Here is a 12,987-nt window from a genome sequence, read left to right on the forward strand (position 1 = left end):
GGTTTGGGTATTTCGATGACAGTTTTCAAAATCAGCTTTCTTCCAAACAACAGTACAGACGATATAAAACAAACTGTGGCAGTAGCTTTTTAAAACAGGCACTATATTAGCCCAAGATGTACTCTTAAACCTTACCGTCACTTCTGAATCCTTAAGAGTCTATTGACTTAAGAGTCTATTGACGCACCTGTGTGTGAATCTAAGTAACATAATATAAAAATTTTAAACTAGAGATATCTGGGGGTTTTCATGGGCTGCGTCTCAATCCACCTTATCCACTATGTCTGCCTTCTGCATCTGTGGTGGAAGGTGCTGAACTAAGCGGGGTTTGTCAGACTATGAGACATCCTGAAAATCGGTCTTCTCACGAAAACGTCTGTAGCGTCCGAACGGTTTGGCCTGAAGTCTGTAACGTTGATGTGCCAACTTCTGTCTGTAGCGTCCGAACGGTTTGGCCTGAAGTCTGAAACACTGATGTGCCAACTTCTGTCTGTAGTCCCAACAAACTGATATGTCCCCACTGTGGAAAGGGGAGACACTCACGAACAGGATGGTGTTCTGCATTTTGCTCTATGACCCTCACAAATGTCATGGGACTCGTTTGAATGTAACCCATACAAACTAATGGAAGGATGGAGGTAGTTTTGTGCCAACAAAAATAAGGGGTCAAATATGTGTCCCAAAAGATATATGTACTGTATTTCCTGAGCTTTCTTATATTTCCTAGTTAAAGGATAGACACATTATCCCTTCTGATTTATTTTTTCACTTTATTTTTTTGACATTTATAAAAAATTAATAAATGTCAATGCGTTTCTATGGGCTATAGTAGCCCTCAACAGCTTGGACATTTATCTGCACACAGATAACACTAATTTGCATGACAAACTAACGCACTATTTCACACATTTCACATTTTGTCGCAAGCAAGCTGTGGTGACCTCATGGCTTCAAATAAGTATCCCAATGAAATGACAAAGTCATAGAGAGAGCCTAGACATGAGAGGTAATGTTGAAATAACTGAGAACATTATAACTGAGAAGAATATAATAACTGAGAACATTATGACAACTGACTGCAGTCCTTGGCCAGTTGCTCGTACAGTACATGCTGCTCGTAAATACATTCTAATGGGATGGTCTAAACTGCAGGGATCTCATTGATTACTATATCAGACAGTAAGTGAAATACTATTCAGATATGAATGGGAAGTGTACACACAATGGTTCTCTAGCAGAACATTTCATAATGAAAAGCTTGTGGTTCACATGGTGGTGGAGAACAGGTGGAGAACAAGGGTAATTCAATATTCAATAAGGTGTGTTAAACATCATATCCAGACATCCTCATGAGCCACTTTTGTTTTTCTTTTCAATTGTTGAAGCGGTAATGTCTTTGGCATTCATACTTAACAAATGACTAAGATCTGAGCGTAATTCAATTCAGCAACACCAGTCATGTAGCTCACCAGGGCTTACAAGAGGAGACTGAGCTTTAGAAGCAGGAATACAATGGCATGTTCAGGCAGCATCTGCTTTCATTGCGATCACAATCAAATCTAGTACGATTCAGTAAGAAAAAACAATGCTTTATCACAAAAAAGACAGGGTTGCCACACTGAATGAATTTGCAGGTTTTGTCTGTATTAGCCTTGCTGTCAGTTGTGGACATGTAAAACAGTAGATGAGAGGACAGTGTTTGGCTGGCAGAGAGAGGAATAGAGTGTCTTTACCAACAGCCCGCCCCCACCTTGCCTGCAGGCTGAATGAAGAAGTTTCTTACCACATGTCACTATTAGTATTCCATGGATTTCCATGCTGCTATCTTCCTTTCCTGTCCTCTACCAAGCCTCACCTCTGGTAGGGACACACCTCATGCGGTACAGAGGACCTTTGTCATTGGTTTACAGAGGGTAGCCAAAGGTTGCACCTCTCTTGACGACTGCTGCGTGGCTGTGGAGGTGTTGAAAGGTTCATAGTACGTAGCTAGAGAGATCTCTTTCAACCAGCATGGGTTCTGGGACTTTATTTAGGAAATAATGGTATTGTTATCACAGATTGCATATCACATTTAATGAGAGAATCAATCTGGATTAAGTTGCTGAAATAACTGTAATTGTGTGCATTTGTCCTGATTTTTTATTGGTTTTATAGTAGCCTATGCATCAGAGAGATCTGAAGGTTATGGCTGGAGTAGCTACAGTGGTGTTAACAGGGAATATAGATAATGGAAGCATGTACATGGATATAGACAGTGAGAAACACAGTCATTAGAATATGTCAGATGTGAAATAAATGTTTCAGAATGCTATTCTAAATGACAGGCTGTCGATCCATAAAGCTTGCTGAAATACCAATTCCATTACACAATTAACACAGTTGGAACATAGGCCGGACGGTTACTCAGCCGTGCAGCGTTGAGTCCTTATCCTCATCAATAATCAGAAGACGATGTCCAACTGGTGTTTTTCTAGGTACTTGCTTATCCACTAGGTGGCAGTGACGACCGGGACAGGCAAGTGCTGAAGCGCACAACTATTCGTGATTGCAAAAAGAATGCGTTTAGCGCTCGAGCACTTGAGTTGTAGTTATAGTGCTCTGCAGCATTAGGACACAGCGTTGGTGCTATACGCCCTCTGAGCATAATATCTACCAAAAAACGATACTGCCTGCTCACGAAATTATTGCAAGAGAGGAAAGATTTTGGAGCTGACTAGGACAACATGAATTCCTTCTGGATATACACAATTTGGATACCGGGGTTCTTTTTCTTCTTTGGATTTCAAGGTACGGGTTGTGTTCTAGTTCATTTTTAATATAATTGTGTTGCTTTAGATTACCAGTTACATTCCTCTTCTCAGTTTGGAGTTACAGAGGAATTATTTGTATGTACCTACGCCTGCCGAGCCGCTGCTTTTGCAGCGTTGATCGGCTGGCTACCTCTGGTGTCTTCTACGACTTATTATTTAGCCCCTATATTTATTACGTTCTTCCTTGCCTATCCATTGCTCTTCGATTGACACAACTACTGTATTTACGCACATGTAGAGAAGTAGGCTTCACTTACACACACGCAGAGGAGAATATATTGAAAATAACTTGAAGATGACACCAACACGATTCAAAGTGTGTGTGTGTGTGTGTGGGTGGGGGGGGGGGGAAGAGAGACATTCAGTGGCGAGAGTTCATAGGACATTGCTATAGCCACCAGTTATTAAATTATTCCTGAAGTGACTTGTCTGTGATGTCTCTGCCGAGTTTGAATCATGTTGCTATATTTTTCTGTGCCCCCTTTGTGGTTATAGAACTGATGGCACTCATCATGTCTGGCTTATTTTAGTAGCTTTCGAAGATGTCACTGCAGCCTACTAAACTTTCTACTTTGTTGGGAGATCTCACTGTAGGATCAGACAGGTAACAAGCTTGGCTGAAGTTCCTTATGCCTGATGCCCTCATGGCAGCATCCCACTACTAACACTAATATAGCGAATTTGAGGGTTGGCCTGCACAGGATTTGAACCAACTACCTTTTGGCTCCTTTTGTATGGGGTTGCCAAGAGGTTGAGTGTTCTTTTGGGTGTTCCTGATGATGACCATGTACCCAAGGACCCCTGTGTGCAGACTCATTTGGTAAATGATTTCAATTGTGACATGACTATTGAAGTAGGTTGTTAATTGTCTGATTCTAAAGGAGTTGTGTGTGCATTTATGGTGAGCTGTGAAATCCAGCACAGTAGTCAATAAACAACTCAATGGGGTTTAATTAGGAAATGGCTTTGAATGAAACCACAACCTCCAGGTCAACAACACTAGGGGCTTCCAGCTCTAACTTATGAAATGTCTAATATATTCTATGAAATGCAAAGCATGATTCAGCCTTATCATGACAGAATGTATGTTATCGGCAACTGCCTGGGGATGTCGTATGAGGTCTTCCTAATATACACTAGCAGGGCTTTTTATTTAGGAGCCACAGTGCACGTAGAAAAATGTAAGATTCTAGCTTTAATATCTCAAATATATTTCATTGTGCTCCTACATTTCTTTGTGTGCGACTCCATTTTTGAACTTGTAAAAGTCAGGAGAGCCCTGCCAAGGTCTGTTTACATGGAACCACAGCAGGAGAGACACAGCAGCATTTTCACTTTGATCTCCAACAGAACCCTGTATGCTTAACCAGTCTGGCCATGTCTCACGCCTTGGGGCGGTGTCACAGGTTGGTGGCCTCGACCATGTCTGGTCCTCCTCGATGGCCCACTTTTCCTCTTCATCTAACTTTAACTTACTGTATTAACATAATGCTCATCTGTTAAATGAATTGGTGTAGGCAGGGCAGCATGCTGCTCTAAATGCCCACTGTTGGAGATGGAGCCTCTTCTGAGTGCAGTACAGCCAACATGGTTAACTAGTAATGAATCTGCACCATAGATCACTATTGAAGTCAGGAGAATGTAAAGTATTTAGTATGGCTGCTTCATATTGCACATGTACTGTATTTTCTCTTCATAGAGCACATGTACTGTACTTTCCATTCATAGAGCACATGTACTGTATTTTCTCTTCATAGAGCACATGTACTGTATTTTCTCTTCATAGAGCACATGTACTGTACTTTCCATTCATAGAGCACATGTACTGTATTTTCTCTTCATAGAGCACATGTACTGTACTTTCTCTTCATAGAGCACATGTACTGTATTTGTTCTTCATAGAGCACATGTACTGTATTTGCTCTTCATATTGCACATGTACTGTATTATCTCTTCATAGAGCACATGTACTGTATTTGCTCTTCATATTGCACATGTACTGTATTTGCTCTACATATTGCACATGTACTGTATTTGCTCTTCATATTGCACATGTACTGTATTTGCTCTTCATATTGCACATGTACTGTATTATCTCTTCATAGAGCACATGTACTGTATTTGCTCTTCATATTGCACATGTACTGTATTTGTTTCTTCATAGAGCACATGTACTGTATTTGCTCTTCATAGAGCACATGTACTGTATTTGCTCTTCATAGAGCACATGTACTGTATTTGCTCTTCATATTGCACATGTACTGTATTTGCTCTTATTGCACATGTATTGTATTTGCTCTTCATAGAGCACATGTACTGTATTTGCTCTTCATAGAGCACATGTACTGTATTTGCTCTTCATAGAGCACATGTACTGTATTTGCTCTTCATAGAGCACATGTACTGTATTTGCTCTTCATAGAGCACATGTACTATGTGGGGCTTTCATAGCACATCATATCCAGTAGTGGATTGTTCCCTTACACACTGTATGTTGAAAAAAGACATGACTTTGCAGTTGAAATAAGAGGAAGAAAACAGCAGTTTGGCCTTGTGCCTTGCATTTTCTTTCTTTTTTGGTTCATCCTTTTCTGATGGGAAGAATTAGGAACCTTGAGGTACAGAGTTGTTCAATTGTGTTGATGCTGTTAAACCTTTGAGGAAAAATGACTTTTGTCAATTCTCCAGAGATGGCATAGCAGAAATGGAGTTGGATAGCTGTAAATAAATTAAATTTCCTATTTTCCTAGTTTCCTTTTTTTCCGGTAATACAAATAATTGCCTTTCATGTGGTGATCAATTCACACTAGGTTCTTGGGAGGAAAACGATTGTGAAATATGCTTATTCTAAGGAAAATAGTGACCTTGCCTCGAAACAAGTGAAATTCTCCTTCGATAAAGACAGAGTATGCTAGATTCTGTAATCTGGAATGGCTTCTGGGATTAACCCCAATACAGCGTTGGATGGAGAACTCAGAAACATTACCCCATACCCATTAAATAAACCTTCAGAATGTCAGGCACACAGGGAATACACACACATTCGGAAGTGAATTGGAAAGAGTTAAACAGTCCAAATAATTAATGTAATCAGAAGATTTGTATTGATGCTCTCTCTCGCCTGGCCTTTCACTGGAGTCTGTGTTGATCTCTCTTTGGGGACTCATGATTTTCCCCCTCACGAGAGACCACAGACTCCCCCTATTGAAATAGATCCAACTGAATTGACTTGTGTGTTTTTTGGGGGTCTTCCTCAATTCCAACCATGTCTCTCTGTGGTTGGTTGTAGGCAGGATGTGGTGGGGTTCCTCTGAGATGATATGGGCTGGGGAATTATTTAAATACTGTACTGTGGCCACAGGGAGAGAGGGAGGGAGGGAGAGAGGGAAACAGAGACAGGGCTGAGTTGGGTCTGGAATAAAACACAATAGAGCAGAATCGCAGCAATAAACTGTTATACTTTATACTCCCCCCGCGCCACCTCGATTACGGCTTCTTTAATGTCCGCAACACTCCACTTCTCAGAGCCCCATCCAAGGAAAATTATAATTATCTCTTTGTTCCCTGTACAAGTCTTCTGGTGCCTGTGATCCTCTGGTAGTTTGGAGTGAAACACGGATCGCTAACCGTAAACGTGGTGTCTGTTGGTAAGGCTTCTCTCCTCATCCCTTCAGGTCAATGTGCTCAGTGTGGTTGTTGTTGGTTTTCCAGAGCACAGGCTTGCCTCTATAAGAATATTTTGAAGATACATACACAACGCAGAGGACTAAAAACCAAATGGAGTACTAATAGTCAATAGAGAATTGTAAATATAAATAGTTGGTCTTCAGTTCAACAGCTGTTTAGATTCTGTGGAATGTCAGTCCTGAACTCAGCGCTACGTGTGCCACGTTTTCATTGTTCTGTACATTGAGTCTGGAGCAGGATACTTGTTATTTGGCCATTGGCCCAGTTGTACTGCAAGGACATCTGATTGGTTAACCCCAGGCTACGGTGGGTGGTTATAAATAGCATCCTATTTCTTTGTGCTGTGGAGAAAATCTGAGGGCAGGGAGAATGAACATCAACCATCTACCTCCCAGCATCACGTCTATGATTTGTCCTTTTCAAATAAATCTATTTTTCTCTCCCTGATTTGCTTTTTTTTTTTTGTGTTGTTGAAGAATAACATCAACTGCTAACACCTCTATTGAGCAGCTTACACTAAAAACTCTCTTCAATACCTCCAGTGGGCACAGGAGAAGGATCTGTGCACTTTGGAAATTAAAACTGCTGTATACTGTCTTAGGCTTTATGTCCCCAGACCTGTGTAATATATGACAGGGTTGACTGCATTTAGTTCTGTTACTAACACATTTTATTGTTATCACTTTGCATTTATCTGATATTTCCTTCACAAAGTGAAAGCACGCGTGGCGGATGCAGTGGCGACATGATTTGCAGAGGGCTTTTATAAACTCCACGAGTTCATCTTCTGGCAGTTCGTATCTTTGTTGTTGATTCAAGTGATGCATTTCTAATCAACATCCATACAAAATCCCTTTCTAAGTGTAAACTCTTTAATTAGATTTCAGTATCATCATAACCAATAAGCTTTCAGGAAGACTAGCTGTATCTCTCTACTCTACGGAGTACTCCTATTCCAATTAGAATCACAACAACTATCATGCAGGTTGGAATCCACATACTTTATTCTCTTACAAGAGAAACTGACAAACGCATCACGGCTGAAGTTGGAGAATGGAGAAGCTGTACAAATGTGTAGAGGGAAGACAAAATACAGTATACCCCTATGCAAAAATCAAATCAATTTATCTTCATAATTCAGCAGATCTATACTGTACTACTTTATGTTTATAGAAAGTATTCTCATAACTATATGAAGATAAAATGAGGAGACTCTTATTAGTATTATTATTCCTCTGCCTTCCAGTCCCTGACATTATATTATCTCTGTTTCTGAATCTCATCTTGAAGTCCAACTTCAGAGGTTTTACTTCCTTTCATAGTGATGCAAATCCAGGATCATCTTCTTGCTTGTATAGAAGTAGTGTTGTAATGAAGCAAGCAGTACTCCTTCTGTGCCTGTCTTGAACAAGCCCATCTGATCCTGATTACTGACCTCTATAACCGGCCTACTCAGCCACCAGTCTGCATTTTTCATCAACCCAATGCTAATTGCAGTTGTTTCCCAGCTGTTTGCTGTCTGGCTGGATTAGGATGTTGTTGGTGTGTGTTACATGCACACGGGCACTTTTGGTTTTATCAGGGGAAAGGACATATGTGACTCTTTTCAGGAAACTAGGACTATGTCGCAAGTCACGACTTCACAGGAGAGGCGTTTGAAGGTTTATTTAAATGTTTTTATTCCCAAAAAGATTTGGGCAGAAATGCCTTCTTGAACGTTTGAACTTGTGCCTCACGAATAAAGTTGTTAAATTATGAGCCTGGTTGGTTTAGCCACAGAAAAGAACAGCAACCTTCCCGCTAGCCATGATTGGCTGAGATAATGAATGAGCTGGACATGCCGAGATTAGTTTCAGATTGGTCTGCCGTGGAGCTTCTGTCTTCTGTCTATAAAATTAGTTGCTCGTTATGAGTAGATAATCCTTTCTACTGCATTTTTTTCTAAAGAAATAACATTAGCCATGGAGAACTGAAAATGTGTTGTTACTGCTCTCAATAATATTGCTGTCCTGAATTTATCAGGCACTATCGACAAAGGTCAGTGGGAAAAAGTTGTGAAGGACTTCTTTCAGGAGCACGATCGTACCATGCTGGCTCTCTCTGACTCTGAAAATGAATCAAGACGATGTGAACCAGAGTGACTTGACACAATAGCCAAGCAAGCTGTACAAACAAAACAGAAACGACACAGGACGTCTTATTTAATGAAAGGGGTTGCAGTCTGCTGTGAAGCGTTCATCCATGTATACGGGTAAGAGTCTAGCTACTATTTCAGATATTATATGTTTTTAATTTTGTCAAAGTTGTTTTCATTGCAAGTTAGCTAGCTGACGTTGGATGGCTGGCTCGCTAGCTAACATTACTTGTATGATCTGTGGAGTAACATTGTCTCAGAAAGCCATTTGCATTGCTTGTTGTAGCCTAATGTTAGCTAGCTAACTAGCTACCATTGAACCTATTTGGTTAACTTTAGCTAGCTATGACAATCTGTTTGTATTGCTAGTACTCTATAGATTGCGATTATGGTTAATTGTTTAGCTAGCTAGCTATATGTCTAAACAAAAAGACTCCACTTCGCCAGATGATTACATGACCCATCAAGTTAACCAGGTGTGTCTGACGGTGATTACGGCGATCTATTGTATAATAATGCTAAAATACTTGTATCTGGAATTTGTCTTTCAGCATCAGTAGAACACACCTGACTCTCCTCCACCAGGCATACAAGGAGAATGGTCTAATGCCTCCCATCAAAAAGAGAGCTGATCCAAGCAAGCACTTGTTCAACGTGATCAGTCTGTCTACCAGAAGATGGTTGCTGACTGCAAGACCACCTGTCAAGACCTGCAGTTGTCTCTTGGGGCCCCTACTGAACCAGCAACCAAAGACATCAGGATGCATTACAGCTCCTTTATACTGATTAAGGACATAAACTTCCGTTCAAAAGTTTGGGGTCACTTAGAAATGTCCTTGTTTTTAAAAGAAAAGCTATTTGTTGGTCCATTAAAATAACATCAAATTTATCAGAAATACAGTGTAGACATTGTTAATATTGTAAATGACTATTGTAGCTTGAAACAACTGGTTTGTTCTGGAATATCTACGTAGGCATACAGAGAGGCCCATTATCAGCATCCATCACTCCTGTGTTCCAATGGAGCGTTGTGTTAGCTAATCCAAGCTTATCATTTTAAAAGGATAATTGATCATTAGAAAACCCTTTAGCAATTATGTTAGCACAGCTGAAAACTGTTGGTCAATTAAAGAAGCAATAAAACTGGCCTTCTTTAGACTAGTTGAGTATCTGGAGCATCAGCACTTGTGCGTTTGATTACAGGCTCAAAATGGCCAGAAACAAAGACCTTTCTTATGAAACTCATCAGACTATGCTTGTTCTGAGAAATTAAGGCTATTCCATGTGAGAAATTGCCAAGAAACTGAATATCTCGTACAACGCTGTGTACTTCTCCCTTCACAGAACAGTGCAAACTGTCTCTAACCAGAAGAGAAAGAGGAGTGGGAGGCCCCGGTGCACAACTGAGCAAGAGGAAAAGGATATTAGAGTGTCTAGTTTGAGAAACAGACACCTCAAAAGTCCTCAACTGGCAGCTTCATTAAATAGTACCCACAAAACACCAGTCTCAACGTCAACAGTGAAGAGGCGACTCCGGGATGCTGGCCTTCTAGGTGCACTATCCTTCCGACCCTATGCAACCAGGTCCCATCTACTTTTTAACTCGTCGCAAGTCTGGCTTGTTTGCTGTGAAGGAATACCACAACAAGTCAACTACCTGATTGATGAAGCCATGTCATCCAGCAAAGGCAGGAGGATATTCCTCAACTACATGCACCATTTCTTCACCAACTACGGAGTTGGGGAAACATGTGTGGACCTGAGTTGTGATAACTGCAGTGGCCAAAACAAGAACATGTTTGTGCTCTGGTATTGTGCCTGGTGGACCATGCACAAGCTCCACCACAATCTGGACCTTCACTTCCTGATCACAGGCCGCACCAAGTTTGCCCCTGACTGGTGCTTCGACCTCATCAAGCCTCGCTTCAGAAAGACCAGAGTGAACACTTTGTCTGAGATTGCCGGGTTTGTGAAGGACAGCACTGTGACAGGGGTCAACATCCCACAGCTGGTTGGATTGGGGGATGGTACTGTGCTGGTGGAAAGCTATGGCTGGCAACAACACTTGTCTCTGTACTTCAGGCCGCTGCCACAGGTCAAGCAGTACCAGCACTTCAGGTGAATATAATTTCCATTGTATGAAGTTATTCTTATCTAAACTTGGGAGGTGAATTGATGTTATGCAAGGTTATAATGTATTCTCATTTGTATTGTTATTTTCTGTTTTAGAGCTTCAATGCTCTGGAGCCTGTTGTTGTTGTCTCCAAGGAGTGTTCAGACTCAGCTGCTGTGCAACACTGACATCCTTCCTCCCATAGATGGTCTGTCTGTACAAGCAGCACCTGGACTGGACACAGCTAGACAAACTTATCTTTTTGAGAAGACCAGGGAATTTTGCGACGAAGAGGCTATGGACATCACATGCCCTGCACCAAAGTCAAGGGCAGGTCAGAAACAGGCTCTCCGAATATATATATATATATATATATATATATATATATATTCCCTTGCCTTGTGTCTGCTTTTATCCAATGTAAAAAAAAAACACAATTTCAAATTTTGCTACATAAGACCGAATCAAGGCGGTCAGTTACATATTTTGGGACATACAGTATGTTTCTGTTTGGTGCCTGGAGTAATATGTACCTAGCCTTTGTTTTCCCAGTCCTCTCTACAACACCTGGCATACATAATTATGTGCTTCAGGGACTCCAGAATAGGCTCGGAAACATTATAATATTATTATTATTATTATTTTCTCTCGATTTATAAAAAATTATACAAAATGTCTCAAGATATGTTAGGGTGTGGTGAACCTTGAAGGAAAGCAATTTGTCTCATGTTCCATTTAATATCCACCGCCATCCTTCTCCTCTGGAATCCAGACTCTTACCTGTTTTCCCAAAGCTCCGTAATTAAGATTGACTTTATAATTGTGAATGGATCTGTTTCAGACCACGATTTCCCTCATAATAGACTATAAGAAACAACCATTGACTGACAGATAGTGCTGTTTTGGTGAGTGTTCTGTTTCACAATATTTAGACTGAGCTTTGGAGAGTTGTTATAAACCTACAGCTTTTAGTTTTAGCTCTATTTCCAGTCTTTCCACCAGCCAGACAGCATGTTGGTTTGACATGCGTGGAACAGGGAGTGTTTTCTATTTTATTGTTTATCGGGATGCCGAACCTATCCTCCAGAGATTTGAGATTTAATATGAGGAAATTTCACTTTGTCATTTTAATTAGTACATTTTTCGCTTTTGAGTTCAGTCGTAGGAAAACTGGTTGTAAGCTCTGTTTTCCTCGAACATGATCTTGTTTCCAGTCTGATAATGAATAAACAAATCACAGTGCACTAATGGAATTCGATGATTATTGCGTAGAGGAAAGTGGGACACACAATGACTGCCATTGTAGAGGTACCTGGGCTGTGTGGTAAGCTGGTCCACACATTGAAGTGAGACATTAAAAAAATGGATCTCTGATAAAGTCATGTGACGGCTAAACCTCAGTACCTGTATACATCCAATCATAGAATAAAGTCTGAGTTAAGAAGATATTTATCTCTGCCTGTTTTTTGAGTGTGCCAACTTGTTTACCAGGAAGTAGTCCTTTTTGGGATGTTTTTCTTGGGTAAGCTCTATCACTGGATGATTCTCATTGTTGTTGACAACCCCTCCTATTTCCCTTGTTTGTTGAAGCTCAGAAGCCTAACTGGACTATAAGAAATGTACAGTTACACACAGAGGAAGATAATTATGTTTGCCAAAATACATCTACGTACTACACAGCACCTGTAATGGCATCATATCAATTTTTTGCTCAGGTGCCTTGATACTGTATCAATTCATGTAACAACGTTATTTTTCATGGTAATTTACCATCCCGTGATCCCTTTGTGATGTCGGCTAATTAACTGAAGATAAATTATTGACAATGTTAAGGAGTGAAGAGAACAGCGGGTTTAGATGTACGGTACGTGTGTTTGTGTTTACCAATCATACATCAACAGGAATATCTATATATATATATCCAGAAGGTGTGACTTTAGATATCTTCAGTCTTCCAACAAGGTAGTTTATCAAAGTAGCACAATATGAGGTAACAGAGCAGTATGTCTGAGAAGGATCAAGAATCTGTGAGATATATTACTGTATAACAAATGCATAAACACATCTTGTAGAGTACTGTTGTTTAGAGTGCTCAAGGACAGACATTCTTCTTCTGATAATACTTATGGGCTGTTCATCTCTTTCTTTCTTAATCAGCATGCTGACAAGGTGATCCTTTTAAGAACTGCAACGCCAGTCTGTGTCATTGCGTTTGGCAGTCTGTTCTTAATTTCTTCATTATG

At 40.4% G+C, this 12,987-nt stretch overlaps 1 protein-coding gene across 3 annotated transcripts in view; it reads left to right on the forward strand.

Moving 5' to 3' along the window:
- LOC109905519 (limbic system-associated membrane protein-like) overlaps positions 1-12,987 on the forward strand; it is a 1,129,933-nt gene that overhangs the window by 668,268 nt on the left and 448,678 nt on the right. Inside the window, exon 1 of one of the 3 annotated variants that reach the window (XM_020502924.2) lies at positions 2,570-2,787. The exons of the other annotated variants lie outside the window; for them this stretch is intronic. Within the exon in view, the coding sequence (XP_020358513.1) occupies positions 2,724-2,787 (64 nt within the window). The 5' untranslated portion in view covers positions 2,570-2,723. Of the gene's footprint in view, positions 1-2,569; positions 2,788-12,987 lie in introns of those variants that run through there. 3 annotated transcript variants of the gene reach the window in all.

Source organism: Oncorhynchus kisutch, linkage group LG15, assembly GCF_002021735.2.
Source record: "Oncorhynchus kisutch isolate 150728-3 linkage group LG15, Okis_V2, whole genome shotgun sequence".
Classification (NCBI taxonomy): domain Eukaryota; kingdom Metazoa; phylum Chordata; class Actinopteri; order Salmoniformes; family Salmonidae; genus Oncorhynchus; species Oncorhynchus kisutch.